Consider the following 27,714-nt stretch of genomic DNA (forward strand, 5'->3'; position numbering starts at 1 on the left):
GGATTCGGTCACTTGATGATACAAGTGCACCCTATCAGAAGATATGATCAGCAGAATCATTGTAATCAAAACCTCTGTGTTTAGACACTGGATCCTAACAGAAGGTAACTTCACATTACAGCAACCATATCAAGCTCGTTACCATAGCCTAATCCGAAGTCGAAGCAATCTTAGCAATTGGCCACGAGTTTCATGAACCAGGGGATTCAAATACAAAATTGAAGGATAAAGCAGTTGGGCAATTAGAACTATTAGTTGTCGGTAAGTAATTAGACATGTATTTCTATTACCCATAACGGATGCAGAGAGTTTCTGCATCTCCGGATAACTTGCGATGAGCTCCTTATAATATAAATCTTTTACTGTTTTATGCCCCTTGATAGATCTTAATATTGCAACACTATCCGCCAAACCACCTCAGAAACTGTTTGACAAGGAGGAAGAATTGAATGCCAGCAGATTTAAGTATTTATCTGATATCCAGTAACAAATTCTCCGAATACAAATCCGGTAATTGAGCAGCACGGCATTAATTATGTCACCACCTTTAACGTTATCCCACCCGCCTGATAAGATACGGAGCCAAGCGACAAGGTCAACATCCACCAATAGCAAGACAAGCCGCAACGTCATTCCACCTTACGTAACCGTCTTATTCCCGTCATCTCACGCTTCACCCAAGTCACCGAGTCGGCGACTTAACCTCTCACCAACAAGCCGCTGAGAAATCACCAGCATCAACTCTAATCTCAATGGCCGACTCACAAAGTCGCCAAAGCAGCGTCAGATCATCAAGTGCTGCACCTATTCGGACACGTGTAGCTCGCGTGGCTTGCAAAGCGTGTCACGCAAGACGGGTAAAGTGTGACGCCGCTGATGGGCAGCCGTGTTGGCATTGTCGCACGCGCGATGTTACCTGTGAGTTGATAGACTCCAAACGTGGGAAGTACGTAGAATTGTTGTGAAACAATGGGAAATTTGGACTCACGGTTTTGTAGATATGCTAGAAGAAGTACTGCGCAACGAGTCTCAAGAAGACAGCAGGCGCAAAGTCCGGTTGATCAACATGATACCATGCACGACAGTATCGCAATAATTACGCCTCAAAGTAACGAAAACTCGCAATATCAGGAACATAGTCAGCCAGTCCCATCGAACATCGCGCAGAATAATGAGCCGGGCTCTCAGCAACAGAGCTTGTCCGGGAATGACAAGTCATACTTCCTCGGCGACTCAAGCAGCTTATCATACATTGTCGAGATGATATGCAGTCCAAGAGGCGGAGTCAGCGAGCCCGTAAAAGTCCACTATCCCATACCGGCATCGATAGCAGACCGCGCAATCATTCCAACACGACCCCAAGTTGAGCCACTCCGCGTACAAGATGCATTGACGATGCCACCGAAAGAGATATCTGACCGTCTTGTGTACACCTTTTTCGAGATCATCCATCCGCCTTATCCGGTAATAGATAGACGCGCCTTTTCGGAGCTGTACAGACAGGGCAAAGCATCGCCTATGCTTTTGCATGCGATGTTCCTTGTCACGTTCATTCTCTGTGATGAAGGTCTCATACAGGCTGCTGGCTTCAGTGATCGGACTGCTGCTCGCAAGCATCATTATCTTCGTGCGAAAACGCTGTATGATGTTGATCATGAGACTGACCGGAATGTCCTCACTGCAGCAATCTTTCTTCTGGGATTTTGGTGGAATGGCCCGGATGATCAGAAGGACTCGTGGTTCTGGCTTGGATGTGCGACATCTTGTGCGCAGTCTTTGGGGATGTATCGTTCGTATGTGAAGCTTTCGCAGGTTGTGAATCGACACTGACTTGGTCGCAGGACGGTCGCGTCGAGGTTGAGCCCCGAGAAAAGAGCGTTGCGAAAGCGAATCTGGTGGTCTATATACGTAAGTTACAAATGGCGAAACATTCAAAAGTCATCTTACTGACTATTGCAGACTCGTGACCGTCATACTGCCGCATGTCTTGGTAAGCCCTGCAGAATCAGGGATGAAGACTGCGATATCGAACCTCTTACCGAAGAAGACTTCTATTTCGACGACGACCACAACGATCCTCTAATAACCCGACAAGAAGAACACCATACGGCTCTTGCGATAGAGATGGCGAAGGCTGCCGAAATCCGTAGGTCACTTTGCATTGACGAACCTTGTCCTTCGCGTGGCTAATATTTACCCAGTGGGGGATATTGTTATCGCAGAATACAGTCCTCGTCGCCCAGACTTAGAACAATACAAGCCAGACCGACTGAAACAGAGACTTGAACAGTGGGAAGCGCAGTTGCCGAAATGCATGCAGAGGGCACAGCTTGATGAGACGCTGGGTCCAGCATTCTGGGCAACCCAGTTGCACATGGCGTACCAGTAAGAAACTCAACGGCGATCTATGACGAGTTAGCTAACGTGTGGCAGGAACTACTACATTCTCCTGTTCAGACCGAAGGCGATTGAGGACCTCACACCGTCTGAAGCCGAGGGTGATATTTGGGCTCGGAGGGCAGCTGATTCCATCACTCGCATGACGGAAGATCTCCTTGCCGTCGGAGCAATGAGTAAGAGTCAAATGCACATGTAAGTGAACCTCATATCAATCCACTCCCACTCTAACCCTTTCTTAGTGTCCCCGCCGTCTTCGGGGCCCTCTCCATCCACACCCTCGTCATCTGCCGCAAGGACCCCATCCGACGCCAACTCGCCGGCAACAAATCACGGCAATGCATCCTCGCCCTAAGCGAACTCGCAAAGCATTGGCCCGTAGGACTATGGATCATGAGATTCTTCGGCAACCTCATGCGAAGACTCACAGGCCAAGGTTCTGCTGTTTCGGCAGGCTCAATAGTTGACGTGACATCGCGAATCGCAAACTGTAATCGTAACGAAGACTCTACTCTGACGGAAGTCAGCAGGGTAACTTCTCAGACCTTAGCAGAAAACGGTGGTCCGTTCACTGACGCGACGAACGCTCAAGTCGCTGGCGCTGTGATGGAAACAAATGATCTGTTCCAACAGCCAGCAGATCAGTTCAGTTTTGACAACTTTTGGGCTGAGGATACCATTGATGTTGATCTACTGCTTCAGCATGGTTTATGTCCATTGCTGCCAGGCAACTTTGGAACCTTTCCACCAATGTCGGATCCTCAAGGCTTTTAGACAGACGGAATTCCGGCCACAATGGCAAAGTACAATTCTTCTAATAGGGTATGAAGTCTACCTATTCTATGTGTCGCTTCTCTATAATGCTTTTCTCTTGAACGTCATCTATCGCATCCCCAACTCAGGTGATGCAGCCAACTTTTGGCTGGCCCAATTATTTATCTCATAACCAAATATTTTTCTGTCGTACTATTAGATCTTTGAAGCAAATTTGCTCTTGGCTCGCAGCTTCTTGCCATATCTGAAGAACAGATAAGGGAACGGCGCCATGGCGACCGTCAAGAAGGCAAGAAGACTAGAAGCCCACTGATAACCAAGCGTCTCGTACATCTGGATACCAAACAGTGGGAATGCCGCTATACGATTGTTAGTAACTGTGCTGCTTGAATCATCGGACGGGAGGGAAAGTACCTGCGAAAGAGCATCGGGCAAAGCTGTTAGCTGCCATGGCAGAAGCGGCGTACTGAGGATAAGCGTCGACCAAGAAAGTGAAGATACCAGTGAAGACGAGCATCATGCTAAAAAAAAAACATATGTAAGTAGATAACCGAAAGGAGGAGGCCAGAGAAACTTACCCGCATCCAAAAACTCCGGATCCAATGATAGGCACAATCCAATGAATGCTAGAGTACGTCGTCCAAGCAAACCAAAACAACCCAATAGGAATAAGAATAGCTCCAAGAATACAAGGAGGTAATCTGTACTCGGGCTCACTGATAGCCTTACCAGTCTCCTTCTCCTGCTCCGCCAACCATCGAAGTCGGAGTCTGGCCCAGAAAGGAGTCGTAGCCGTTGCAATAACAAATCCGACCAGAATTCCCAAGAACGTCATGCCAGTTTGCCAAAGACTCATACCGTGGTTCGTTCGGAAGATGAGAGGAAATGCGCCGAAGAATAGGTACAGAATACCGAGAAGGATAGCAGAGTAAAGATCCAAGCAGAGGCACATGGGCTCCAAGAAGAGCAGCTGAAATGGTCGAAGGACTGACAGCTTGAGCGTTTCGAGGATTGGCTTCTTTGTAAGCTCCATCGGCGCTCTATACGCCTCATTCCCAGTCTCTTTTCTCAACATTCTCGCCTTCTCCCTCAACAAAATCGGATGAAACGTCTCAGGCGCAAAGAACACAATAGCCGCCATGACGAACGCAGCCCAAATCAACATAACATAATACGTCCACCTCCAATGCGTATTATAATTAATAAACCCTCCAATCAACGGCCCAATAGCCGGTCCGATAAACGGCGCCAATGATACCAAACTCATAGGCTTCTGAATCTCATGCCGTTCGAAAACATCACCTGCCGTTCCGCCTGCAACGCTGAGGAACGAACTCCCAGCGAAACCTGTGAAGAAACGCGCGATGATCATGGTCTCGATGTTTTGCGCTACGGCGGAGGGAATAGTCCAGATTATGAACATGGCCCATGAGACGAGGTAGATTGGTCGTCGGCCGTAGTACTCGCTCAACGGGCTGGTTAAGACTGGGCCGAGTGCGATTCCTAGGACGAAGGTTGAGAGGCCGAGGGTGGCGACGATTTGGGAGCAGTGGAATTCGGCGTTCATTTGGGTGTAGGTAGCTGTGTAGATTGAACTTGCGCATGTCCTGAGAAGTCAGTGAATGTGAGAGTGAAGGCGAAATTTGAGACTTACACGCAGAGACTTCCCATGCAGGCGATTGAAACAATCATCCATTTTCGCAACGTCGACATACTTCGTGGACATAAAGGATCTTTGTCGCCGTCCCACGAAACTTCGAAGGATTCGCAGTCGGTAGTCAAGTTACCAGCTTCAGTAGTTTGATCACTAAGATTCGCATTCTGATCATCAGGGGCACCATCTGCAGGCGCATTCTTTTCAAGATCAGTTATAGACTCCCGGTCCAGAGAAGCTCGTTGTTGATCCTGGGACAGATTCCCATCATGAGGAACCACTTTCTCATTCATCGTGTCGTTGAAAAATGATACTGATTAAACATGCCAAGACCCTGTTCTTTCGTATGGGATACTGACGTATTTAAAAAACAAATTTGCGGCTCCACGGCGCGTATCAGATTTGTAATGACGCTCTCTTTTTACGGAGATAAGATGTGGGTATATCGTTATCGTAAGATGCCTCGGCGTTTTGGACCTTAGTGTTGTTGGTTGGTGCACTGTGATAGGCCCCGGCTTTTACGATTGCAGGGATGTTTTGGCCACCTCGGTTTTTGGCGCGGTTTTGCGAAGTCGGCGATTTAGAAGTTGATGGGAAACTTACCAAGCGGATTGAGATTGCTGCTGAAAGGGCGTAGTTTTGAATGGTGTTTTGGCGGGAGATGGGGGAATATGCCGAGTAATTCCGTATTTAAAGAGCGAGGTCGAGTCTTTGTTGTGATTGTTGTTACGAATTGCCTGATTTTGACATTTCTTTGACACATGCCGATGAGAATTGTAGAATTTTCTCTGGAGATCGACTCACCTGTAAGCGCAAACAGTCTCATAAGGCATGTGAGTGACTTTTTGCCTCTAGATATCAGTTGACGTCCCTGTCTCTTGAAAATACCTACCCTGTAGATGCGCTATGAAACTGCTTTTTTTTTTTTTTTTTTTTTTTGAAGTTGCAGTACTTGAAGATGCAGTAAAGTTGAAAGTAAGATATTTTGATCTAAAGAGTCTGTGAGTATTTTGGTATTAATTTGATATACTCTTCTGGTGCTTTGTTGGTTTTGGAGTCCTGGTGGATTTCTTTCCCTGATTCGTTAATCAACCAGTCAACACTTTTGCTCACCAGAGTACTCCCTCCTCAATTCCTTACCTTAGACTCCAACCCATCACCTTCACGTAGATCACCAGCCGCAATGGATCAAGCCTCAGAAAAGCCCGTGTTGTTCTTGTAAAAGCCCTTCCCGACACTCTTCAAAGCCACCTCTAACGGTTTTAGTGACATTGACAACTGTCTATACTCACGCAGTGCGCAACCGTCAACTCATGACAAGACCCCATACAGAACCTAACATGCACAGATGACAAAGTCCTTGAGCACATGTCCCGCAACATCGACGATTATTTCAAGAAACATCTCGGCCTCTCCCCAGACGACGCAGAGCGCCTTCACAAGGATTACTCTCAGCAATACGGCCAGGCGATTGAAGGGCTTGTACGCCACCACCAAATTGACGCGTTAGAATACAACGCCAAGGTCGATGACGCGGTCCCATTGGACGACCTCATCAAGCCCAACGCACAATTACGACAATTCCTCGAGGATATCGATACTTCAAAGGTCAGACTTTGGTTGCTAACTAATGCATACGTGAACCATGGGAAAAGAGTCGTGCGGTTGTTGGGCGTGGATGATTTATTTGAGGGGTTGACGTATTGTGATTATTCTCAGATCCCGTTTGTGTGTAAGCCGCATAAGGAAATGTTTATGAAAGCTATGAGAGAAGCTGGAGTCTCTGATGTTTCGAGGTGTTATTTTATTGGTAAGATGAGCATCTTTTGTAAGGCTTTTACTGACGATTTTAAGATGACTCTCATAAGAATTGTGTCGGGGCAAAGGAAGCAGGCTGGACTGCTATTCACTTTGTGGAGGATGGACTTCCTGTACCTGATACACCAGCGTCTCAGCATCAAATTCGCCATCTTGGAGAATTGCGGTCATTGTATCCCGAGTTCTTTCGAGTTAGAAATTGATACTGCTGTCTCTATCACCTACTTATCTGCCGTGAGCGTGAACCTACTACCCTGCCGCATTGGCGCCCCACCCCATTACTCGTTAATTACTCCCTTATCACATCGCGCGTTATGTCTCATCACACGCGTCTTATCGCGGGGCAACACCTCCTTTCATAATTCACCTCGAGACACTTACCACTCTGCAACATATAGGCTCTCTAAACAATCCTATCCAAAATGGTACGCAAATTCTGCAATTTGTGCAAAACAAACATAGTTCCAACCTCAGGTCAGAAATGGACTAAAACGTTTCGTGCGAGTAAGCTTCCCCGCTTAACCCGAACCAGCTGTATCTCAACCTAACACCTTCCAACAGTCTGGATCCAAGGCAATGATTTTGATGAGATGAAACTCTCTGGCGTCGCCGCTTATGCCTGGAATGATAAAGATCTTAGCAGCTTCGTTCCAGTCAATCCTCGTGGACGCTAAATGGAATCAGGCTCTTCAACGAAAGCTCACTCTAAAGTCCCCATAATGACAACGTTCTTTGGCGAGAACGACGGCCGATACATAACACAAATGAGTGCAATAGGCACCGGCATCTTCCACTGGTGTCACATTATCAGCCTAAGATTCGAGTTCATGGACGAGAGCATAGAGCGAGGTCTCGGAGATGTAAACTATGAAATAATGGGCTCCGATCGCGTCCCGCTGCGGTTTGCGGACCACGGCAATACTAATGGGGTTTTCCAGATTGACGGTGCGAATGGTGAGGAGATTGCGAGATTCGAGGTGTAGATGGATGATAAAGTTGTTGGACTAAAGGTAAGATCTACATACAAGAAGGGGGAGTGAGGCTAACATTTCAGTTAAATCTCAATACCACTCGTACGGAGTTTTTGAGCAACGAAGATGCAGTCTTTGATCTACCAGCGATTAAGATTACCCCAAGCGGTAAAAAGGTCATTGGCATGTTTTCTCAAGGCATTGGATGGGGTGTAAGTTTATTCTCCCTTTATGGAAATGTTACTAATCTTGTCTAATAGTCAAAGTATTTCCACAATTTGGGTTTCATTTCAACTAACGAGGAACAGGAACAGAATAGATGATAGACATATTTAAGATTGAAGTATTAGATTGTGTGTTTAATTTTACGCCGCTTATGAATCCTGTCATTCCTTCATCTGCAGTTAGCCCAAAATGGTGCTGACATAAATTTCTTCTCCGTGTCCTGATCAAATTCTCACTCATTCTCCTTCCTTCACAACAATCCGCTATTTCTGTAAAACTAGGAAAAGAGATGGAATCGCCAAAGAGGGTACTCGTTACGGGCGGAAGCGGTTTCTTGGGAGGACATGTAGTCCGACAACTTCTCAAGGATGCAGTAACGACTGTCGCTGTCGTCAGCCGTCATCCCAAGATGCCAGCTGATGTTGCTGACGAGTCTCACGTCTCGCTTCAAGCAGCCGACTTGATAGTACCGAGCCAGATTGAACAGGTCTTTGAGACGTTTAAGCCACACGCTGTCATTCATACAGCTTCACCGCCTTATCTCGACACACCTGCGAACCTGATGAAGGCAAACATCGATGGGACAAAAGCACTACTAAAAGCTGCCTCAGCGTGTGCCGATACTGACGTATTTGTCTTTACGTCCTCTGATTCAGCCGTTCTACCCACGCAAGAACCTCTGTCAGAAGAAAACGCTGTTCTGTATGATGAGACGAATGCTCCAAACGCTTATGCAATGTCAAAGGCCACGGCTGAACGACTCGTCATTGCTTCAAATTCAGAACTGCTTCGGACTGCAGCTATACGAATACCGGCCACTTATGGCGAGTACGACACGAATTTCGTGCCTCAACTCGTGCAAAGCATTCGAAGGAAAGAGCACAAAATGCAAGTTGGCAATGATACAAAAGTGTTTGAGTTCTTGTACGTCAAGAAAGCAGCCGAGGCACACATCCTCGCCATGAAAGCCCTTCTTGACCTAGAGACGCGGGACAAGGCTGGCGGTGAGGCATTCTTCATCTCAGATGGGAAACCACAGAGGTTCTTTGACTTCTCTCGGAAGTTTTATGCTTCAGCTGGACATCCCGTTGCATTGGAGGAGGTCACAAAGATTCCGTTCTTTGTGATGCAGGCGATGGCATCAACGGCTGAATGGGTTTACTGGGTCCTGACCTTGGGATATGTCAAACCTGGTATGCGAAGGACTGCTATTGATCATCTGGACTCTGGGTGCTGTTGGTCTCTGGATAAAGCGAAGAGGATACTGGGATATGAGCCTGTTGCGGATCAGGATGAGGCTATTAGGAAAACTATGGAGTGGGCAATGAAAACTTTGTAAGCGACCGCTGGAGATTGAGTTCTGCAACCATTTTGTCTTTATGCTAAAAAAGACTATATCTAGCTAATACACGTACTGAAAGTACCTATTCTTAAAGTCTGTTTCATCAAGCAGTCCGGCCTCCCAAGCCCTCTGGTGATTCTCAGGAGTATGGAGTTCCCGCCTCGACCTATTCCTCATCCACAACAGGACCCAGAGGGCAACAAGACTCGCCACCTGAATCGCAATACAGGCGAACATCATACCAACTCCAAGCTCATACTGAGGCGCCTGGCTAGACTTAAAGAAGAATGGTCCGACAAAGTTTCCCAGACAATACCCGATTAGCAGCAAGGCATTTGTCGTGATCTTCTTAGTATGCCCTGCTGTGTTGGCCATTGAGACTGACATACTAAGCGTCCAGGTTGATGTATAGGAGAAAGACATCCATAGACATGCTAAGCGAGCGTATGCATCGCTGTGAGGGAGGAAGTGAAGACCTAGAACACCGGCGAGGAAGGGGACTAGACCGAGAAGCATGATTGGGATTCTGGAGTTTCTGATAGCAGAAGCTCCCCAGCTGTGAGGTCATCGTTAGTTAAATGGTTTGTAGCAGGTTTGGAGGACTTACCAGGCAAGTACGCATGCAACTAGTTGGACTGCACCGGAGGGCATCTGATATAGTGTCGTGTCGAGGGTGCTGAAGCCGGCACCTTTGATGATAAGGCCTTGGAACTGAGACAAATCGGTTAGCAGTATCCTGAGAAAGATGAAGGGCATGCATACTGCGGATAAGCCTCCGTTGGGTGAGTTACTTGTAAGAGCAAACAGGAACAGTAGCCAGGTCTTCATATCAAGCATCGCCTCCCAGAACTGCGCCATCTTAAAATGCTTATTCTCAATGCCCGTGCCATTTCCCCTGACCCTCGCCACAACTCTCGCTTTCTCATCGGTCGTCAAAAATTTCGCTCTCATAGGGGCACCTGGCAGTAAGAACAAGAGAATAACGCCCCAAGCCACAGTGATAGATCCCCAGATGATGAAAAGAACTCGCCAGGACGGTAGAGCAGACTTGACGTGGCCTATACCAAAACTAGCTATGCCAGCGATGATGTAGCCCATTCCAGCAGAGCCAATCCATATACCCATGCGGAGAGGTTGCTCTTTTCGCATGTAGTACATACTGAAGAGGAGCATTGTTCCTGGGTTTATGGCTGCTTCGAGGGCGCCGAGGAGGACACGGACGACGATTAGGGTTGTGAAGGAGTTGACGGCTCCGTGGGCCATAAGTACGGCGCCCCAAGCGATGACCTAAAAGACCTCAGTAAAACACTAATGGACTGGAAGTCGAAAGCGACTTACAGTTCCCGACATGAAGTAGTTAATCGGAAACCTTTGAAGAAAGATACTAGTCGGAAACTCCCAAACGAGATAACCGAGGTAGAATATCCCACCAGTCCAAGAGAACTCATCTCCCTTGAGGTTGAGATCTTCTCGCAGGCCGAACACAGCAGCATAGCTGATAGTATTCTTATCAATGGATTGTAAAGCGTAAGTGAAGCAGAGCAGAGGCATCAGCCTCAAATCAAGCTTCCATCGTAAAGACTTATCGAGCTCAGGGCTTATCTCGATGTCATCTGCATCACGACACAATGTCAAGGCTTCAGCTGTGGAGGCATCGTTTATCGTTCCCTCTTTAATAGATTGGGTATGTTTCAAGTTGTCTGTTATTTTCTCTGCCATTTTGTCGTCAGTCTGTATGAGCGACAGGAGGGGCGAAGCACTCCGTTGGACGTACACATGTTCAGACTTTATATTTGTCCCCTCTTCCGGTCGTTTGAGGGTAACTGATCGTTGATCAGTGGATAACACGTCGCATTACCCGCGGGAAAACTGCCAGTGGATACCACGATGTTGTAGTTCCCATCCAAGGCCCAGGATGCTTATCATTACCCCTCAGCTACAATGTAACGTTGATATCGAGCATGAGTCGTACCACATAGCTATCTATCTCCAAGCCGGTCTATAATCTGTATGCCGATAAACAAAGCATTGATTTGCCATGTAATTACTCTTCATACAGCTTAGTACTACGCCAATTGGGTAGCAAACGATCATGTCACTAGTCAGCTTTCCGGGACTTATACATGTCACGTCTCTTATATCAATGTTGGTCAATTTCTACTGCGTCCTTTGATTCTCCTATGCATATTTACTACCGCATTACCATTCGTCTTCTAGCACTTGCTGTACCGAATATTGGCTATGAACCAAGACCACTCGACTTGTGGTCGACTTAGAGCTTTATCTGAAACCTTATGCCCGTATCGCTAGGACTGACATAGTTTTCCAAATGTAGGAAGTCTCTTGCAACTAAATGCGATCCAGAGAAGTCAGACCGTTCTCGCTGACCTGTGATAAGAAAGGCACGAATCTCATCAACCATAAACTCAGGCAAGTATGTAGCAGCTCTGATAGTATACCGGTCTGAACCAGGACATACAGGCTTTATCAACCACGAAACAGAATGGCTGGTAAATTGCCCGTCATTTTTGACCATCGATACATCTAGCCCGTTTTGCGACAGACACCGTCCAGAGCTGAAGTATACAAATCTGACAGCATATCTGAGATGGGCATCGAATCCACACCCTAATGGCATATTCCACATCGATGCCATCTTGTCTATATCTGGGTCTTCTGATCTTCGATGGATCGGGATACGATACCCTGTCAATATGGAAAGTGAGGTAATATCACCGATACTTGGACGTTTTGGTCCGATTCTGAAACCCTCATTAGAAAGGAGCGTAATGCGGGTAGACGAAGGCCGTAAAAGAGCGCATTCAACCAGTCTGACAGTATTTTCTCCAACGACTGCTTTAAAAAGCCGCTCTTGCCCGTCGAGTTTATCCTTTTGGCGTCGGACTGTGAGTGTGCCTTCGGAAAAAATCCACGTTCGGAGCACCATAAGCCATTTGCAGCAGAGAAATTCGCTTGACTACATCAACCCAGTAGCTCAGCATCTGTCTCTATTAATTAGAATCTCATTATAGACAATAACTTGGAATATTACCGAGGTCTTGCTCTTTTGGTAATAGCTAACAAAATCATCAGATTTGTCGAATGCCTTCTGTACAGCCTGACGGAGAAACGACCTTGGCCCATCCTCTGCAAGAAAATCGTTGATGCGGTCACGAATACCGGGTATCTCGTTAGAGCACATCCTAAGGCGATCTTCGGAGCGAGTTTGAATGGCCTTTAACTTTTTATCTCGTTCTACATCCGAGATATCCTCAGGTAAAGTGACAGCCGTTTCCATGAGGTCTGTAATCGCGTCGTACATAGTCTCTATCTTTGTAAGAGACTCTCTCAGGTTGTCGCTTCGTAGTTGGAGAAGTGCTTCGGGAAGCTCTCGTGACAGAGTGTCCACAGTCCGTTCCAATTCCATCATTTCTGTGACGGCTCCGGAGATATCTTATCGGATCTTGTCTGTATCACTGCTACTCGAGGTCGAGTGCAGAATCTGTTTGAAGACCCATGTCCCATCTTCACCTGTTAGGCCGATGGCGAACTTATTGAGAAGGGTTGGGGTAGAAAGTGTGATAATCGTTGATGCTACGATAATTTTTAGACGAATATCTATCTTTAGGGGAGCTATCGTTGTTTCACGAGAGTTAAAGAATTCAGAATATGGAGGACAGCTGAGGCGGTCCTTAATAGTGATATGGTGCGGTTGAATACCCCCAAGAGACCGTTGTTGATCCATACTGCATTGAGTGGATTTATTGAACGCCACTCATGGTCTAGACCCATCATTGAAGTTGTGTGTAAGAACAAAGCCCAAGGCATTTTTTTCAATTGAGCAGCTGATGCTGAGTAGGTAGGTCGAACTGTTTATTATATTGATTGTGTTATCTTAAATCTGAGGGATCGGCATCCTGATACAAGGGTCCCTTGTTTGACCCAATTTAATATGGGCCCTTGATAAACGCGGGGAGGAAGACTACTGACGGTAAGCTTAGGGTGCCAAAATTACTGGTCTAAAGATCCGCTATAATTTGCCTAAACGTACCTAAATCTTTTCATCACTTGGATAAAAGTCCTACCCGAGGCGTGCAACGTCAGACTTTACGGATATGCCTATCTGCCATCCGGTTACTAAAGTTTTCCGCGGCAGCGCGGGAAACATCCAAAGCTACTTGTCCTGTTTCCCGAGACGGGATAAAGTTGCCGAATGACGACTGATAAAGAGGAGTGAGATACTGATGGACCAAGATACAGCACTGTAATTTCTCACAGTACATTCACAGAATGGCATCCACGCATCCGTACCAGGTGCTACCTATCGACGAGAGAGTCAAACGAGTTTTGGCTACAACCCCTCTTATAGATGGTCACAATGATTTACCTCAACAACCCAGAGCTTGTTTCCATGGTCAAATACACAATAATGAGAAATTCGATCTAGAAAAAGGCTTCGAACGTGGAATGACAGATATTCCTCGTCTTAAACAAGGTGCCCACAAGTATCTGCCTTCATCCTCAACTGGATGCTGACCTTTTTTCTAGGCGCCGTGGGCGGACAGTTCTGGTCTGTCTGTGTCCCTTGTCTCAGATCAGCAGAGAACTTCACCACTCCAGAGTACTCAGACATGGCTCGAGATGCAATTGAACAGATCGATCTAACCCTCCGACTGGTTGAGTCTTATCCAGAGACATTTCAACTGGTTAGTGGTCCTTCAGAAGTCAGGGATATTTACGCCGGTGGCAAGATTGCTTGTTCGATTGGCATTGAGGGGCTTCATATGGCTGGAAATAGTATTGGGATCATCCGAGCTTTCTACAGGCTCGGGGTGAGATATGTAAGCAAAATAGACCTCACTTATTTGAGACGTCATACTGAGCTGGATAGTGTACTCTCACCCATGTCTGCAACAATGCTTTCGCAGACAGTTCCACTTCAAAGATAGGACCTGTTCATGGTGGCCTATCTGACCTAGGAAGGGCTGCTGTCAAGGAGATGAACAGACTCGGTACGCCACTTTCGCATCCGCTTTACGTTTAGCTAACCCCATAGGCATGATTGTCGATCTTTCTCATGTCTCAGAAGACTGCGCGAGCCAAGTTCTCGACCTCTCCCGAGCCCCGGTCATGTTCTCCCACTCCAACGCAAAAGGAGTATTCGACTGCCCCCGAAATGTTCCCGATTACATCCTCGACAAGGTTCCCGTCAACGGTGGCATAGTTATGGTTACTTTCGTCCCAGAGCATGTCACTACCCGGCGTAGAGATGCCAAGATGGAGATGGTAATCGATCATCTATTCTACATCGCCAATCGCATTGGGTGGGATCACGTCGGTCTTGGCTCAGACTTTGATGGAATTGCTAGCGTAATCCCAGGGCTTGAAAATGTGAAATGTTATCCCCATCTTCTGAAGGCTATTCTTGATCGTGGAGCCACTGAAGAGCAACTGGCCATGGTTGTTGGCGAGAATACTCTTAGAGTTTGGGCAGGTGTTGAGAAAGTTAGCGATGAGATGAAGGCTGAGGGGGTACTTCCGGTGGAGGATGTGTTTAAGGATAGGAAATGGTGGAGATATGATGGGTATTATCAAATGGAAGATCCTGATCCTGAGGATAAGCTTGGACTTGACTGGTATGGGAAACCTCCACCAGATGAGGGTCTGTACCTTAACGAATAGGGAAACAATTGAGGACTACAGGATCTCATCATAGTTGGAAAGATTAAAGCTCTGTTTGGTCGCGGAGGGATAGCAGATTTTTAAAAGATAGAGATGAAGTGGAAGTTGTTTAATAATATGAGTGAAAGTGACGAACCACTATCAACGAGAGAACCTATATCAAAGATCTTTATTCATAAAAGCCTTCCCAGTGATGCCTTATGATGATAGCGAAAAGAGAGACTGGCTATCTGAACGACAAGCTCTACTGTCGCGGCTCAACAGGAGTCTCAAACCTCGCGGTCTCATCCTTCGGTTGGAATACACCCTTATCAGCCTCCATGCTGTTTCCATCAGCACTAGCACTGTGGTGAGCAGCATCAATATCACCGTGACCGCCCTCAAGGCCACCGTTGTCAACGATAGGGCGGTTGTCAACAGTCATCTGAGGTGCAACATCATACTTTCCATCACCACGCTCAAGACGGTGAGATGGGATGAGAATGTTGAGGAAGCGAGGAGCAAGGAATGCACCGATGATGAAGATGACGACCATGTGCATGAGAACAAAGCTGTAGATGAAGGGAGGGTCATCGGAGTAGTTGTTGAGGAACTTGGGATAGGCGAAGGAGAAGACAAGGGCAACGGCAGGACCTGTGATGTACTTTAAACAAATGGGCCATACCCAGTGAATCTTCCAATTCGTCTGGCCACCGAGGATGGCATTGTTGAGATCGCGACGGATTTGGTTGCCCTGTGAGCGAGTTAGGTATAGGAACCCAAGACAGGTGTGGGGATACATACCGAGTAAAAAGCCGCGTACCAGAATCGGCTGAGAATGGGATTGTTTCCCCAGAATCGGGGAGCAGGGATTGAAGGGGTCTTGCCAACAAAAGCAGAGATAAGAGCACAGGCGATGAAGATACCGAAGCCAACACCAGCACCGGCAGGGGCGCTGACGACATGACCAATCAGAAGACCAAGGAACAGAGACAAAACATAGCCGCCATTGTAAACGAAGTAGCTGATGAAGCCGATCTGATCGACGGGATCCTTCCATCGGTAGAGCGTGCAGGCCATATAAGTCTCTGACCAGACAGTGATGAAGAGAGCGACATCGTTGACAAAGGCATCAACAGCATCGAGAACACTGAAGCCAAACTCACTGCTGTAGATGAGTGAAGTAAGGCAGCCGAGGATGATGACAGAGGTTGAGATGATCCATCGAGGAATGCGCTGACCGATGTTGGTATCGCAGATGAGAGTGACGAGGACCTCAGCGAGGGCAAAGACACATGTGAGTCCAAGAAGAACCAATGTGATGAAGAACAGAGCAGAGAAGAAGTTGGATCCAGGCATCTGAGCAAGAGCCTGGGGATAGTAGAAGAAGCCAGAGCTGAAGGTGGAGAGAGGATCGACCTCGCCGGGGTTGATGGCGAGGAAGCCGACAACGCCCATGACAGCCAATGCTGAGATGATCTCAATTGCGGAGTTGCTGAGAGCAATGATGAAAGCATCTTGGACAGCGTTGGCGAATTTGTTGTTGTATGAGGCGTAGGAGGTGAAGTAGCCGAAACCGACACCAATGGAGAAGAACATCTGGCCAAAGGCGTCTTGCCATACGCGAGGACCCTCAAGAGACTCGCTTCGCCACGTGCCGACATAGAGTCTGAAACCATCAGAGGCGTTGGGGAGGGAGAGGGATCGAATAGCGAGAATGCCAATCATGATGAGGGGGAGAGCCATTGTGATGTAGATGACACGGCCAGTGAGACCAACACCCTTGAAGGTACACATCCACACGACGAACCAGATCATGACGCACCAGCCAAACGTCTCACCAACAATGCCACGACCAGGATAATGCTTCAAACCACCACCGTCATCAGCACCACCGGTAGCAGGAATGTTGCGAACAACCCTCTCATTAAAGAAATCCACCGTATCCTCGCCATCCCACGGCAACGGGCTCTGAAACGACATCCTGAAGTAAGTCATAGCCCACGCCAGAATAGGAACATAGTACCCAACAACGCTAAAGCCATTGAACACCATACTCAGTCCAATACCCTTAGCACGATGGTTCACATTATTCCAGGCGATAACACAACCACCGCGATAGGCCTGACCAAGGGTGATTTCGAGGATGAGGATTGGAATACCGATGAGGAAGAGCGCGACGGCGTAAGGAATGAAGAACTGCAGACCGTAGTTGTTGAAGACGACGGAGGGGAAGCGCAGCAGGTTTCCTAGACCGACAGCACCGCCCATGGCGCAGAGGACGAATTGCGAGCGGGAGTTGAAGTTATCGCGGCCATCGTCGTCTTTTGCTGAGTCTGGTGCGAGCATGAGAAAGATTCTTTTGGCCATGCCTGGCTTCTGGCCTTTTTCGGCGACAGCCATGATTGCCTAGTTCTCAAACAGCTATTCACTAAACAGAGAATTAAGAAAATGGGTATAAGAGAGAAGAACGAAGCTGATCGACCTCTCCACAAGGTGGATCGCGTCCCCTCGATATATACCCCAGAACCCCAGAAATGCCCAGCATCCCAATATCTCGCCGAGACGCGTGCGATTAACAACACGCTCATAATTGGATTTCCCCGGGGCAGCCAAGACATCTCAGCTTGTTGGCCTTGGGCCAATTGCCCTCGATCTTGGCGCGAGCGAACCACTTTATGTCACCGCCAAGCAAGCGCATCTCCAATCCGCACCGCGTGCCAATGCGATACCCCATCTCGTGATATTCCCGCCAAGCGACATAACAGGAAGGCCAGAAAGAACCAACATCCCATGTCTCACGTGTTGAAAGAAAGATACCCCAAGGATGAAAGGACTCGCCAAGGAAATGCCAATGCTGTTATCTGGGGTAGTGCTTATTGACGGACTCTGCATTCAGCAGGTGCTTTTGTCAGTGTCAGTTATAGCGCCTTGGGCTTGTGATTGTAGCGTCTTGGAGTTATTTCCGTTTCCCCGTTTGCCGTTGGTATCCGATTCTAAACAGTCGCCCCTTTTCTTGGGACTCGTGTCTGGGTTTTTGGAGATTCAGGCGAGTCAAGGTTAAGTTGGGGTTTTGGATTAAAGTGTCTTGGCTATTCCTTGGCTGATAGCAACACAGATAAGCTGCCCGCTTATGCTTAAAAATGGATTACGACATATCCGGGCTAAGTCAAATAGTCTTACTGCCAAGATACTAATCAGATAGAACTCTGTCGGTTTAACGCGGCCAAAAAGATCACTCACCAAAAGATTAGTAGTATCAAGGGCCATAAACAGGAAGATTTGTCCCTGAGCATTCGTATTCAGGTGTGTTCATCGTATTGTAACCCTAGATCACTTTTCTGGAAGGGAAGGTCGGTTGGCCGATGGAGTGAGCAGTCATGTTTTGTGCCAAGTATATTCGCTTGGCATTACCGGGGAGACGTGACATTGATGTAACGCCATGTATGAGTAAGAAAGAAACGTAAGCGTAAACGAACATTGGAAGAAAAGAAGTGGAACAATTGCTGCCTGATGATTCAGTTCCTACATCGATGGAATACGTGAGACCAGAAGATAAGCTTTCAGCCTTGCGGAGGACGCGTCTGTTTCGTTATGAGAGCATGCTTGGTCATAGTCGATTGATTGGTAGGATAAAAGGATCGCTGCAACTCTGTGCAGAGCGATAAACTATCAGATATCACGGCGTGCGTTCTATTTACTGTACTCAAAGGGGGATATCCTACGAATTGGATGAGCATCCAAGAGGCCAGTATCCTGAGAGTGCATACAGCCATTTCATTGCCGTAAATACTATATCAAAATATCAAGAGAGGAGATAAACATTGAAGAACAAGAGTGGAAATAGAGTTAGAGAATTCGTAAATCTCAAGATTCCCAGCGTTTAGGAGGCGAGCTGATACGGCTGACAATAGCCATATCATCCATCGCCTGCAATTCCTCCTTGCTAGGAGGCCCATCAGGATACATAGACTCCATAGCCGCAACAAATATTGTTGAGCCCAGCCCGATGTTTGTATACGTCACTAGGGCCAGTCAGCTCCATGGTCCGCAAATTGCCGGTTAGCTTACAATCGTTCCTCCTAAAGTGCTCCATAAGCCAAGCATACCACCATAATGATTGGTATCTACGCTTTTCATCACGAAGATTTTGTCTCCGTGGCGAATGATACGACTGTGTCTGTTGCAATCTCTGTGGGGGTGTTATTCCGCTCTGAAGTCGATGGGCTTGTAGTTGTCGTAGTGGAATTCCATAGGGAACCTGCCTCGACATGCGAGGTGTCATGGATAGGATCATCGCTGAATCGCGGGTGCTGGAAGGTTGATGGTTTGTGAGGTTGACGGGCTTTGTGTGACGAAAGACGATGATGTGATGGAAAGGTTAACCTCCGCTTGACTGGCAGAAATAATATTCAACATGATGTGCCCTAGTTGCCTCAGGAGGAAAGGCAATCCAAGATTAAGTTTAGAAGTTTTGCTATCTGGTGGCTCTGGTAAAGTTAAAGTTGGCTGTGGGAAGTTTATGGAAGTTGGCCTGGGTTCGCATAGTTTACAATATACAGTAGATCGACTCTGCTGTAGACGTACGACAGTGAGTAGAATAAACAGCCTATACTCATTCTCTTCGCAGTCAATATTTATGCCAGGATTCAGTCAGTAGTTAAACCTTTATCGGCGAAATTTAACGTTGACTCTGCCCGAGATATACCTTATCACGCTCCTTACCTCATTTACACACTGAAGCTCATGACGTACCTTACCCGTGACCAATCTGTCACTCCGTTGAGAAATCCGAAAAGTATCCCAACACAAGTAAGTTTGCTCTAATACGAATATTAATACGGAAATAAGGGTCTAGTGCCCCATTTATTCTTCAGCTAATGCAGGGAGGGCTGTGGATTTTAACTCCGCGACCGAAACTCCGCTCCGCACGTTCAGCTCCGTTAACAGCCTTGCATATATAGTTCATCTTCCATCGCAACATCACTACCTACCAGTAATTCATCTCATAATAAATCTATTTCATCATGGGTAAAGTCGCTGTCGCTGGTGGCTCGTCCGGTTTGGGCCGGACAATGGTTGATGCCCTCGAGGCAGCCAAGACTCACGACTACATCATCCTTTCGCGAAAGGCTACTGGTCCGGAGACGCGGGCTGTCGACTACTCCGATGTAAATTCTTTGACTTCGCTTCTTGAGTCTGAGCAGGTCGGCACGGTTATATCCATGCTTCCGATCGACAATGATGAGAGCGGACAAGCTCAGCTGAACCTCATCGCAGCGGCTGAGAGATCAACCTGTACTAAGCGATTCTTGCCGAGTGAGTTCGGAATGGTCTACACCAAAGAGTACGTATCATGTTTTACTTTTGCGAGATATATGATTTGGTTAACGACTTAACAGCAACATCACCCATGTCCCTTCCTACCAATGGAAGCTCAAAGCAGTAGACGCCCTTGAAAAAACCAACCTCGAGTTCTCCCTCGTCTCAATCGGTCTATTTCTAGACTACTGGGCCGCCCCACGTATACCGACCCACATCCGCGCTGCAAACATAATAATCGACCCGGAAAACAATGCAGCAGTAATTCCAGGCGATGGAAACACTCCCGTCGTCTTCACTCACTCTACAGACGCAGCAAAGTTTACCGTTGCTCTTCTCGATCTTCCAGACTGGAAGCGCAGATACGCCATCATCACAAACCGCATGACTCTTAACGAAGCCGTCAGATTGGCCGAGGAGGTTAAGGGCGTCAAGTTTGATGTTAAGTATTTCTCTGTCGAGCAGATGAAGAGGGGTGAGAATGATCTTACACCGAGTATGAAGAAGGCATTGCCGGAGGAGATGCACGGTGGCATGGAAACCATGTTGGCTTTGTCAGGTATTGGGATGGCTACAGGTTCGAATGATATTCAGGGGATTGATGATCTGGTGGTCAAGTTTCCAGACATCAAGCCGATTACTGTGAGGGACGTCTGGGAAGCGTGGAAATAGAGGTAGAACAGTGACAATTCATTATGGAAGTGATAGAGTATCTAGTATGCGAATATCCATATAGAGATGTTGTCACCTGATCACTAAAATCCCCATTGGCGACACCAGTTCCTCATCAGCTCGGGGGTGATCGGCCCAAGCTCTCTCATCGTCGAACTATGGCTCTTGGTCCTCTCCATCCCGTACTTAACTGGCTGAACCTCCTTCCCTACCGCAAATAATCCACGATAAGTATCTAAAAGCTTGAGGCCAGGATTCTTATCAAAGTCTATATTCTCCTCCTTTGCACTAGCTTCCAATCTCTCAACCCATTCTTCAACACTCACCAACTTCATCTTGTCGCCATAGAAGTCTTTTATAACAGGAGCAATCTTAGACCAACTAGCTGTTTCCGGATTAACGCCATGGAAGTATCCGGAAACCTCCGAGATAGACTTCTGAACCGTGATGCCCGAAACGTCGAGAATAAGCCCTGCAATATCTTCAATGGGAGTCCAAGCAATCTCCTGTTGCGCGCCGAGATGGTCAGGCAGGACTCCAAGATATACTGAGCTTGCGATCATGCTTGGAATCATCTCTTGACGGTTCCACATACCCTTTTTGCCCCTTGAACCTGCGATTTGTCCAACTCGCACCGAAAGAGTAGGAACGCCGGATTGCTCTGCAGCTACGTCAAGAATAAGACTTGCAGCGAGCTTGGATCGTCCATAGGCCAAGCTTGGTAAGGTCAGGTCATGCAACGCCTCCTCAGGGACAGCATCGGGTAACGACCATCGATCGACAGTTCCGATACTCGAGATAAAGATTATAGGTACATTCTTCACTGCCGCAGAAGAAAAGTCGACGAGATGTCGTACGCCTCGAACGTGGCTCTCGAACGAAGACATGGTGAACTTGAAGTTCACAGGCCAAGCGTTGTGAATGACACGATCGGCATCAGCAAGAAGAGAATCGTACTTAGACTGACCCAAGCCAAGGTCGGGAAGCGATAGATCGGCGTGGAGAAACTCCACTTTAGAGAAGTCTGTTGTCAAACCACGGAATTCGTTGACTGAAGGCTGTCTGGATAAACCACCATCCTCACTTCTGTTGAGGGCGATGACTTTCTTGACGGACTCTAAACAGCAGAGCTGGTCAAGCATGTAAGCTCCCAGAGAACCAGTTGTACCCGTGACGATGACTGTTTGACCGTCGTCTAGAGGCGCCTGCTTTCCAGTCCTAGGCGCTGGGAGGTTCTTGGTGTACTTCGAGACCTGCTTCTTGATCTGGTTGATCTCATGGGTCTCTTCGTCATCGTCGCTTACTCCATCTCGTAAGGACTGGATGTACTCAGCCAGCACCTTTGCCGTGGGGTTGCGGTAGATGACTCGAGGCGTGATTGTCGAGGTTTCAATACCAGATCTGTGCAAGGCTCCGCGTAGCAGATTCGTCGCAGTCATCACTTGTAGTGAGTCCACACCCACAGAGAAGAAGTCTGTATCCGGTTCGAGCTTCTCAACTCCAAGCTTGGTAACAAACAGACTGATGATAGATCCAGTCAAAGTGTCGTCGTTACTTAAGTCAAGTGCGATAGATGGACCATCTCCAAGTATCTCAGCCTTCTCGTACAGAGCTGAAATAAAGTCAGCGTACATGCTGACAGCCTTACCACGCTGTATGGTCCCCTTGTCAGCGCGAGGAAACGGTAAAGCAGGGTCGGCAAAAGCGACAAAGTTGGCGGCAATTCGTCCATGCGCCACGGTTTCAGCGTTCGCCTTCTCAATGGCCCGCCAGATCTTTTCGAGTAAAGCTTTGGTCTCAGCTTCGTCTCTCGGTTGCGCTTCCGCGATGGGCTCAATGATGAGAGCTGCCTGAAACATTCCTTGACCGACGACAAGGGCTGACTTAACGAGAGGGTGGTCCGAAACAATACCCTCAATGGTAAGTGGATTGAGTTTCTCACCATTCGAGAAAACAAGGATATCGTCGGCCCGACCTTTGTATAGCCAGTGATCCTTGAGCGTTGGGTGAGGTTGAAAGATGTCGTTCGTACGCCATTCGGATAATTCAGGGAAATTGTAGAAACAGCCTTGGTGGCCGGGATCTGATGCTTTGCGACGGACTACAAGCTCATACTCATTCGAGTCATGACGATGCCAGTCAATGCCCATGGCTTCGTCGTTAAAGATGAAGTATCGCCACAGCTTTGGGTCTTGGGGGCTATAAGGCGCCAAAGGAAACAGTCTTGGTTTCATTAGTCTCTGCGTAAAGTCGACGAGAAAAAGATGCCTACTCAGTTGATGAAATGACGTTCCTCAAGACGACGCCTCTGTCTGCTAGCATGTTCCCGGCCTCGGTTGATAGGCTCCCTATCAAAAGGTCAATACCACGCACAGGTAGTAGAGAGTGTATTGACTTACCTCCGCCAGTAATAAGGAGTTTGAGCTTGGCCAAAGCCTCCATACCCTCCTCAGAAGCGGCCAATCCATCGATAACAGAAGGGGGCAGCAATGCACCATCAGCACCACTGCGATTCAAGTACTCCATAGCTGTATCAACGTTCAACGGCTGGTTGGGAAGTGGCATAACGGTAGAAAGACCAATGTATATGAAGGATAGAGGGAGATACGTTCCTGCAGCATGATACATGGGCATCCCGAGGAAGATCTTGTTCGCCCGTTCGGCCCATTCATTGAAAGGATAGGGAGAACCATGAAACTTGGGCAGATGGAGAAATTCTTCGAAGGCGTACATGATACCCTGTTTCAAGAAGACGGGCTTGGGGACTCCCGTGGAACCGCTTGTGTGAAGAACAACTAGGGGGTCCCATCGCGCCTGTTCGATGGACCTGCTGTAGGGAAATGGCTTGGGAGTCACTGACAGAAGATAATCAATACTCTCTATCATGGAAACTTCCATGGTTCTCTGATCGAGGCAAGGCTGCATAATTGATCTAAATGAATCGGTTGTATAAAGGTATCGACACTTCGTAGCATTGAAGAGCGAGAGCTGAACAGCAGGAGTATTTCGTGGCGAGATGAAGAGGGCCTTGCAACCTGCTTTAACACTAGTCAGAAGAATGACCGTGTATCGAAAGTCACTGGGGCCGATATATGCCACTGTTGGAACCTCGTCGTCTGAGGTTTTGGTAACGGTTTTGGAGATGTCGTGGGCGAGGTGGTCGACGGCGTTTGCGAGTTGGAGGTGAGTCACTGGCTTCCAACCATCTTGAGGGTCAGATGATGATGGAGTGTAGGTAAAGGCTCTATCAGGATCGTTTGTGGCAATCTCGTGAATGAGGTCGATCAAGACACGATGTGTAACGTTCGACTCGTTGTTGATATGACACTTCTCGATGGTATCACCGTTTTGGTTTGACGCACCGCCTGAAACGGGGGCATCGTAGTGTTGGATATCAGCTCGCATAGCTATTTTCAATAATCCTAATAATGGTAGAGAAGAGTTGATAGTAAATGTGTTGAATGTTGTTTAAAATAGGATGACTTGAAATTCTCTGTGTAGAGACTGATTTTTCAGATCACTTGATGGCATGAGGCCTAAATATAAATATCGGAGGAATATTTCTCGTACGGATATACGTCTCATGGCCTCAATTACCTCTGCTACCGCATCGGGCCGTGGATGGTGGCTAAAATGGCGGCATACATCTCGCGCGGATTTTCCACGGACGGCATTGCTGCCTCACGGAGATTGGGGATCTGCATTTAGCCCACTGAGTGCCGAATCAGCCGTGCGAGGGTCATTATTTAGTACATTTTCTCCGAGAATTGTACGAGAAAGGCTGTGTACCGATAGATATCGGTTTGATATATCCCTCAACGAGAAAACGAAATCCTTTAACCGTGTTACTCCCGCTGTATTTTGTCACTAAATATGTACTTTTGATAGATATTAGTCCATTAAAAGGGTGAATGCTCCGTAATTCCCACTTATTGTGTCATTCTCAACAACGCTCCTAGTCTAGCCAGTTTCCTTGAATTTCATCTCGCTCGGACCCTTCTCCGTGTAGATCTTCAGCACCGAATCGGGGTATCGGTGCTATACAACACCCGAGATGGACACAGACCGTCGCGTCGGTATTCACAGAAGCCGACTAAAAGGGGAGAATGCAGATCATCACGTCTTCGCCGCGTGTTGAAGGCATAGAAACGGACAAGTGGGTGTCGTGGCCCACTTTATCATATCGGCATCGAAATGACGGATCACCGGCATTTGCTTTTGGCTCGACTGTAAGTCTCGCACATATAGTAATGTTCTTGAAGGGCAGTTTGCATCTCAAACTTCATGTACACAAGAGTTTATATGGTAGTATTGGTTATGGGAATTATATGTTAGATCGAACTGTATCTTGAGTTTAACTCTATTTTTTGAACTTTAATACATTAAAAACTGCCCAAAAAGAGAAGTAGCTTTTCGAAGAGTACAGAAAAACGTGCTTAATGTTCATTATTAATCTCCATTTTGCGGCGCAGTTTATATTTGCGTAAGCTTTTCAACTCAAACGTCCAATCACTACCGATGAATTGTTGGTGCAACTGTAACATGACATCAGGCTTGTGGCTGACAAGTGACGTTTAACCCTCAATCATTGACATAGTTGTCTATTTATAGCATCTAGAAAACGAATCCAAAGACATTATTAAAGAACTCTTCTCATTCTTGCTCTAAGTTATTTACCTTTATCAATCTTGTGTCTCTGCGCAACCTTCTTCTTTGTGCATAACGCTCGAGCACTAAAGCTTGACTTACGCAAATTCAGGCTAGGTTTTCTGTTAATGGACTGCTCACCAGAAAGGCTTCGGAGCCTTGTTTCTAAAGAAGAGGTCGAATTTGATGCGGATATCGCTGGACCAGGAGTAAGTGGATTGCCAATCATTCGAAACATCGCGGTCTTACGGAATCTCAGGTACAAGCTGCTTTCCTGATCACATCGTTGATAGCATTGGCTACTCTAATTCTCGCCTTCCTTACACTCTCAGTACCTCCGCGACTTCTGAATTCGGGCGATGCTGTAATGGTTGCTGGGGCTCGTCGGATTTACCGCCGACTAAGGACCAGGTTCCCCAAAACCAGACGCACAAAGGTCGTCCAAAGCAGAAGGGAGCGTACGCATACCTTCATGGCCTTCATGGCTGCTATAAGTAACCAGGTTCTCGTTTCCCAGACATCCATCCTTATCGCGTCCTTCATCATCCAGGACAGCATCACCATTTATTCCACCAAAATTGTTATAGCCCTAGGTTATCTCGCAGTAACAGTACACCTTAGGAGTTTCCCATTCTATATAAAACGCTTCAAGGGCCGTGGCACTGCCAAGCTAATACGTGTTCTTGCTATGGTCACAGGCTCAGGAATGCTCATCTTCCTTCTCACTATCCGACTATCATACACCTGGGACATGTCGAGTCACGTCTACTTAACCTACACCCTTCAGGACTATCGAATGAATGAGAAGATGGAAGATGTGGATTATATTAGCCTTATGATGCAGATGTTTGCTCCACTTGCTGTACTTTATGGCACGTACGATATCATCCAGCTTCTGTATCGAGAGCAGCCAGTAGATGGCAAGGCCAATGGGCCTACCGCCGAACGGAATCCAGTAGATTTCGATTCTCAACAGCACTCAGTCATTGGGGAAGTTGAAATTCAAACACTTGGAAGATTAGAAGACCAAACCGCGACTGACAATCACCGAGATCTTGGTGATATCGAAATCGAGTCTCGGGCAATCCGTTCCATTCTGCAACTGATCTCAGTTAGAGGAATACAAGCTAGGACGGATAGCGAGAACGACTATCAACAAAGAAGATCCAGACTCTTCAAGCCCAGGGGTGCGAAAATCAAATTTAAAGAGCTGATAAGAGAAATCAGAGAATCCAAACGAGAGCCTCTCTTGAACAAATGGCTTAGGTTCAAAGCTTTGTCGATCTTAACCTCGGATATTACATCAACAAGAAAGGTTAGGCTTCTCGTCACATTGGCCGCTGAAACATGGACATTCCATCAGTGTCGAGGGTCCTTCGTCTGGAGGCTATTCTGGCTCTGGTCAGGAAATGTCTATGGGATTGTGACCATTTTCGTTTCGCGCGCTGTGACGACAGGCATGTCAGGTAATCCCAACAACATGGGATTTGGCCAAATTGTGCCGTTAGCACTGCTTGCACTTCCAATATTGGTAGCTATGGAGAGCCACGCTGGTAATGTTTTCTTCTTTCACTTGATTCCTGGGTATGTCGCTTACACTTGGACTAGACTATAAGCAGAAGCTCAATCTAATCGAGAAAGCTCATGTTGATGAAGCGAATCTCGAATCGTCTCTTGGCATCAACACCCGTTCCCAGTCGATAGGACAACCCCCTGAGCACAGACGAGACATGCCCATGCAGACAGATTTTACAAGTCCTCGGACTACCAAGGAAATGCTTAAAAAGCGCTCCCAAGATATCGGATACCCAGAACTTTATAATTGGTTAATAGGATGTGATTTGACCAGCTCACCCAGTCTCCAAAAGGGTGTTGTCGCTCATGCCGCAACCATATTTACAGTGGCAACTTTGCTCGGTCTTTTTATGGCTTACCCACTGTGGGGAATCGAGTTTGCAATGGTTTCGATCATTTTTCTCTTTGCGGCTCGCAGACTCATAGGGCTTGTCTTGGTTGTGTTCGACATGAGATCATGTCCCGTCATCGTTGATCATCTTGGTTGCAAGCACCTTATATATAACCCAGAATATGAAAACCATGGTGAAAGAGTGGCAATGAGTTGAGCAGCTAGAGACGCCGGACAGGTATAGAGGAGGCTGATAAGCAGGAAGAAGCCTGAGAGGGAAGGCTTATTTGTTTTTGAATATACCTAATTAATATAACTGAAGTTC

The 27,714-nt window shown here is 47.2% G+C and overlaps 13 protein-coding genes across 13 annotated transcripts; 7 read left to right on the forward strand and 6 right to left on the reverse strand.

Annotated features, from left to right (window-relative positions):
• The first annotated feature begins 588 nt into the window (after positions 1-588).
• On the forward strand, positions 589-3,556 carry FOBCDRAFT_283019 (fungal-specific transcription factor domain-containing protein). Its single transcript, XM_031180577.3, has 7 exons — positions 589-946; positions 999-1,793; positions 1,842-1,908; positions 1,960-2,146; positions 2,202-2,385; positions 2,434-2,592; positions 2,640-3,556. Exons 1-7 carry the CDS (start codon positions 753-755, stop codon positions 3,169-3,171), a joined length of 2,118 nt encoding a protein of 705 aa, XP_031041345.3. The 5' UTR covers positions 589-752; the 3' UTR covers positions 3,172-3,556.
• FOBCDRAFT_210077 (major facilitator superfamily domain-containing protein) lies at positions 3,188-5,247 on the reverse strand. The gene is made up of 4 exons (XM_031180578.3): positions 4,826-5,247; positions 3,750-4,778; positions 3,586-3,692; positions 3,188-3,530 (listed from the first exon to the last, which is right to left on the reverse strand). Exons 1-4 carry the CDS (start codon positions 5,116-5,118, stop codon positions 3,367-3,369), a joined length of 1,593 nt encoding a protein of 530 aa, XP_031041346.2. The 5' UTR covers positions 5,119-5,247; the 3' UTR covers positions 3,188-3,366.
• A 505-nt stretch (positions 5,248-5,752) lies between these two features.
• On the forward strand, positions 5,753-6,863 carry FOBCDRAFT_210079 (pyrimidine 5'-nucleotidase). Its single transcript, XM_031180579.3, has 4 exons — positions 5,753-6,043; positions 6,092-6,120; positions 6,174-6,635; positions 6,680-6,863. The coding sequence occupies exons 1-4, from the start codon at positions 6,009-6,011 to the stop codon at positions 6,844-6,846; spliced, it is 693 nt and encodes a 230-aa protein (XP_031041347.2). The 5' UTR covers positions 5,753-6,008; the 3' UTR covers positions 6,847-6,863.
• Positions 6,864-6,990: 127 nt separating this feature from the next.
• FOBCDRAFT_210080 (uncharacterized protein) lies at positions 6,991-7,933 on the forward strand. The gene is made up of 4 exons (XM_059609300.1): positions 6,991-7,147; positions 7,205-7,653; positions 7,698-7,826; positions 7,875-7,933. Exon 2 carries the CDS (start codon positions 7,318-7,320, stop codon positions 7,624-7,626), a length of 309 nt encoding a protein of 102 aa, XP_059466532.1. The 5' UTR covers positions 6,991-7,147; positions 7,205-7,317; the 3' UTR covers positions 7,627-7,653; positions 7,698-7,826; positions 7,875-7,933.
• Positions 7,934-8,128: 195 nt separating this feature from the next.
• On the forward strand, positions 8,129-9,178 carry FOBCDRAFT_123337 (uncharacterized protein; the record flags this gene model as incomplete). The annotated part of the gene is made up of 1 exon (XM_031180583.3): positions 8,129-9,178. The coding sequence occupies one exon, from the start codon at positions 8,129-8,131 to the stop codon at positions 9,176-9,178; it is 1,050 nt and encodes a 349-aa protein (XP_031041351.3).
• Positions 9,179-9,347: 169 nt separating this feature from the next.
• FOBCDRAFT_235023 (major facilitator superfamily domain-containing protein) lies at positions 9,348-10,900 on the reverse strand (the record flags this gene model as incomplete). The annotated part of the gene is made up of 5 exons (XM_059610008.1): positions 9,348-9,394; positions 9,424-9,737; positions 9,789-9,892; positions 9,944-10,468; positions 10,520-10,900. The coding sequence occupies 5 exons, from the start codon at positions 10,898-10,900 to the stop codon at positions 9,348-9,350; spliced, it is 1,371 nt and encodes a 456-aa protein (XP_059463754.1).
• Positions 10,901-12,066: 1,166 nt separating this feature from the next.
• FOBCDRAFT_266566 (uncharacterized protein) lies at positions 12,067-12,611 on the reverse strand (the record flags this gene model as incomplete). Its single annotated transcript, XM_059611392.1, has 2 exons — positions 12,067-12,183; positions 12,234-12,611. 2 exons carry the CDS (start codon positions 12,609-12,611, stop codon positions 12,067-12,069), a joined length of 495 nt encoding a protein of 164 aa, XP_059463755.1.
• An 860-nt stretch (positions 12,612-13,471) lies between these two features.
• FOBCDRAFT_123050 (renal dipeptidase family) lies at positions 13,472-14,863 on the forward strand (the record flags this gene model as incomplete). Its single annotated transcript, XM_031180585.2, has 4 exons — positions 13,472-13,676; positions 13,730-14,022; positions 14,073-14,193; positions 14,238-14,863. The coding sequence occupies 4 exons, from the start codon at positions 13,472-13,474 to the stop codon at positions 14,861-14,863; spliced, it is 1,245 nt and encodes a 414-aa protein (XP_031041353.2).
• Positions 14,864-15,107: 244 nt separating this feature from the next.
• FOBCDRAFT_172681 (uncharacterized protein) lies at positions 15,108-17,245 on the reverse strand (the record flags this gene model as incomplete). Its single annotated transcript, XM_031180586.2, has 2 exons — positions 15,108-15,596; positions 15,647-17,245. The coding sequence occupies 2 exons, from the start codon at positions 17,243-17,245 to the stop codon at positions 15,108-15,110; spliced, it is 2,088 nt and encodes a 695-aa protein (XP_031041354.1).
• Positions 17,246-18,709: 1,464 nt separating this feature from the next.
• FOBCDRAFT_266569 (uncharacterized protein) lies at positions 18,710-19,139 on the reverse strand (the record flags this gene model as incomplete). Its single annotated transcript, XM_031180587.2, has 2 exons — positions 18,710-18,867; positions 18,914-19,139. 2 exons carry the CDS (start codon positions 19,137-19,139, stop codon positions 18,710-18,712), a joined length of 384 nt encoding a protein of 127 aa, XP_031041355.2.
• Positions 19,140-19,808: 669 nt separating this feature from the next.
• On the forward strand, positions 19,809-20,902 carry FOBCDRAFT_246467 (uncharacterized protein). The gene is made up of 2 exons (XM_031180588.3): positions 19,809-20,189; positions 20,245-20,902. Exons 1-2 carry the CDS (start codon positions 19,870-19,872, stop codon positions 20,834-20,836), a joined length of 912 nt encoding a protein of 303 aa, XP_031041356.2. The 5' UTR covers positions 19,809-19,869; the 3' UTR covers positions 20,837-20,902.
• Positions 20,903-20,919: 17 nt separating this feature from the next.
• FOBCDRAFT_122521 (uncharacterized protein) lies at positions 20,920-24,241 on the reverse strand (the record flags this gene model as incomplete). Its single annotated transcript, XM_059607755.1, has 3 exons — positions 20,920-23,035; positions 23,109-23,180; positions 23,232-24,241. The coding sequence occupies 3 exons, from the start codon at positions 24,239-24,241 to the stop codon at positions 20,920-20,922; spliced, it is 3,198 nt and encodes a 1,065-aa protein (XP_059463756.1).
• A 789-nt stretch (positions 24,242-25,030) lies between these two features.
• FOBCDRAFT_235028 (uncharacterized protein) lies at positions 25,031-27,606 on the forward strand (the record flags this gene model as incomplete). The annotated part of the gene is made up of 4 exons (XM_059610009.1): positions 25,031-25,065; positions 25,596-25,692; positions 25,743-27,036; positions 27,092-27,606. 4 exons carry the CDS (start codon positions 25,031-25,033, stop codon positions 27,604-27,606), a joined length of 1,941 nt encoding a protein of 646 aa, XP_059463757.1.
• Positions 27,607-27,714: the final 108 nt, after the last annotated feature.

Source organism: Fusarium oxysporum, chromosome I (genome assembly GCF_013085055.1).
Source record: "Fusarium oxysporum Fo47 chromosome I, complete sequence".
In the NCBI taxonomy this organism is placed as follows: Eukaryota; Fungi; Ascomycota; class Sordariomycetes; order Hypocreales; family Nectriaceae; genus Fusarium; species Fusarium oxysporum.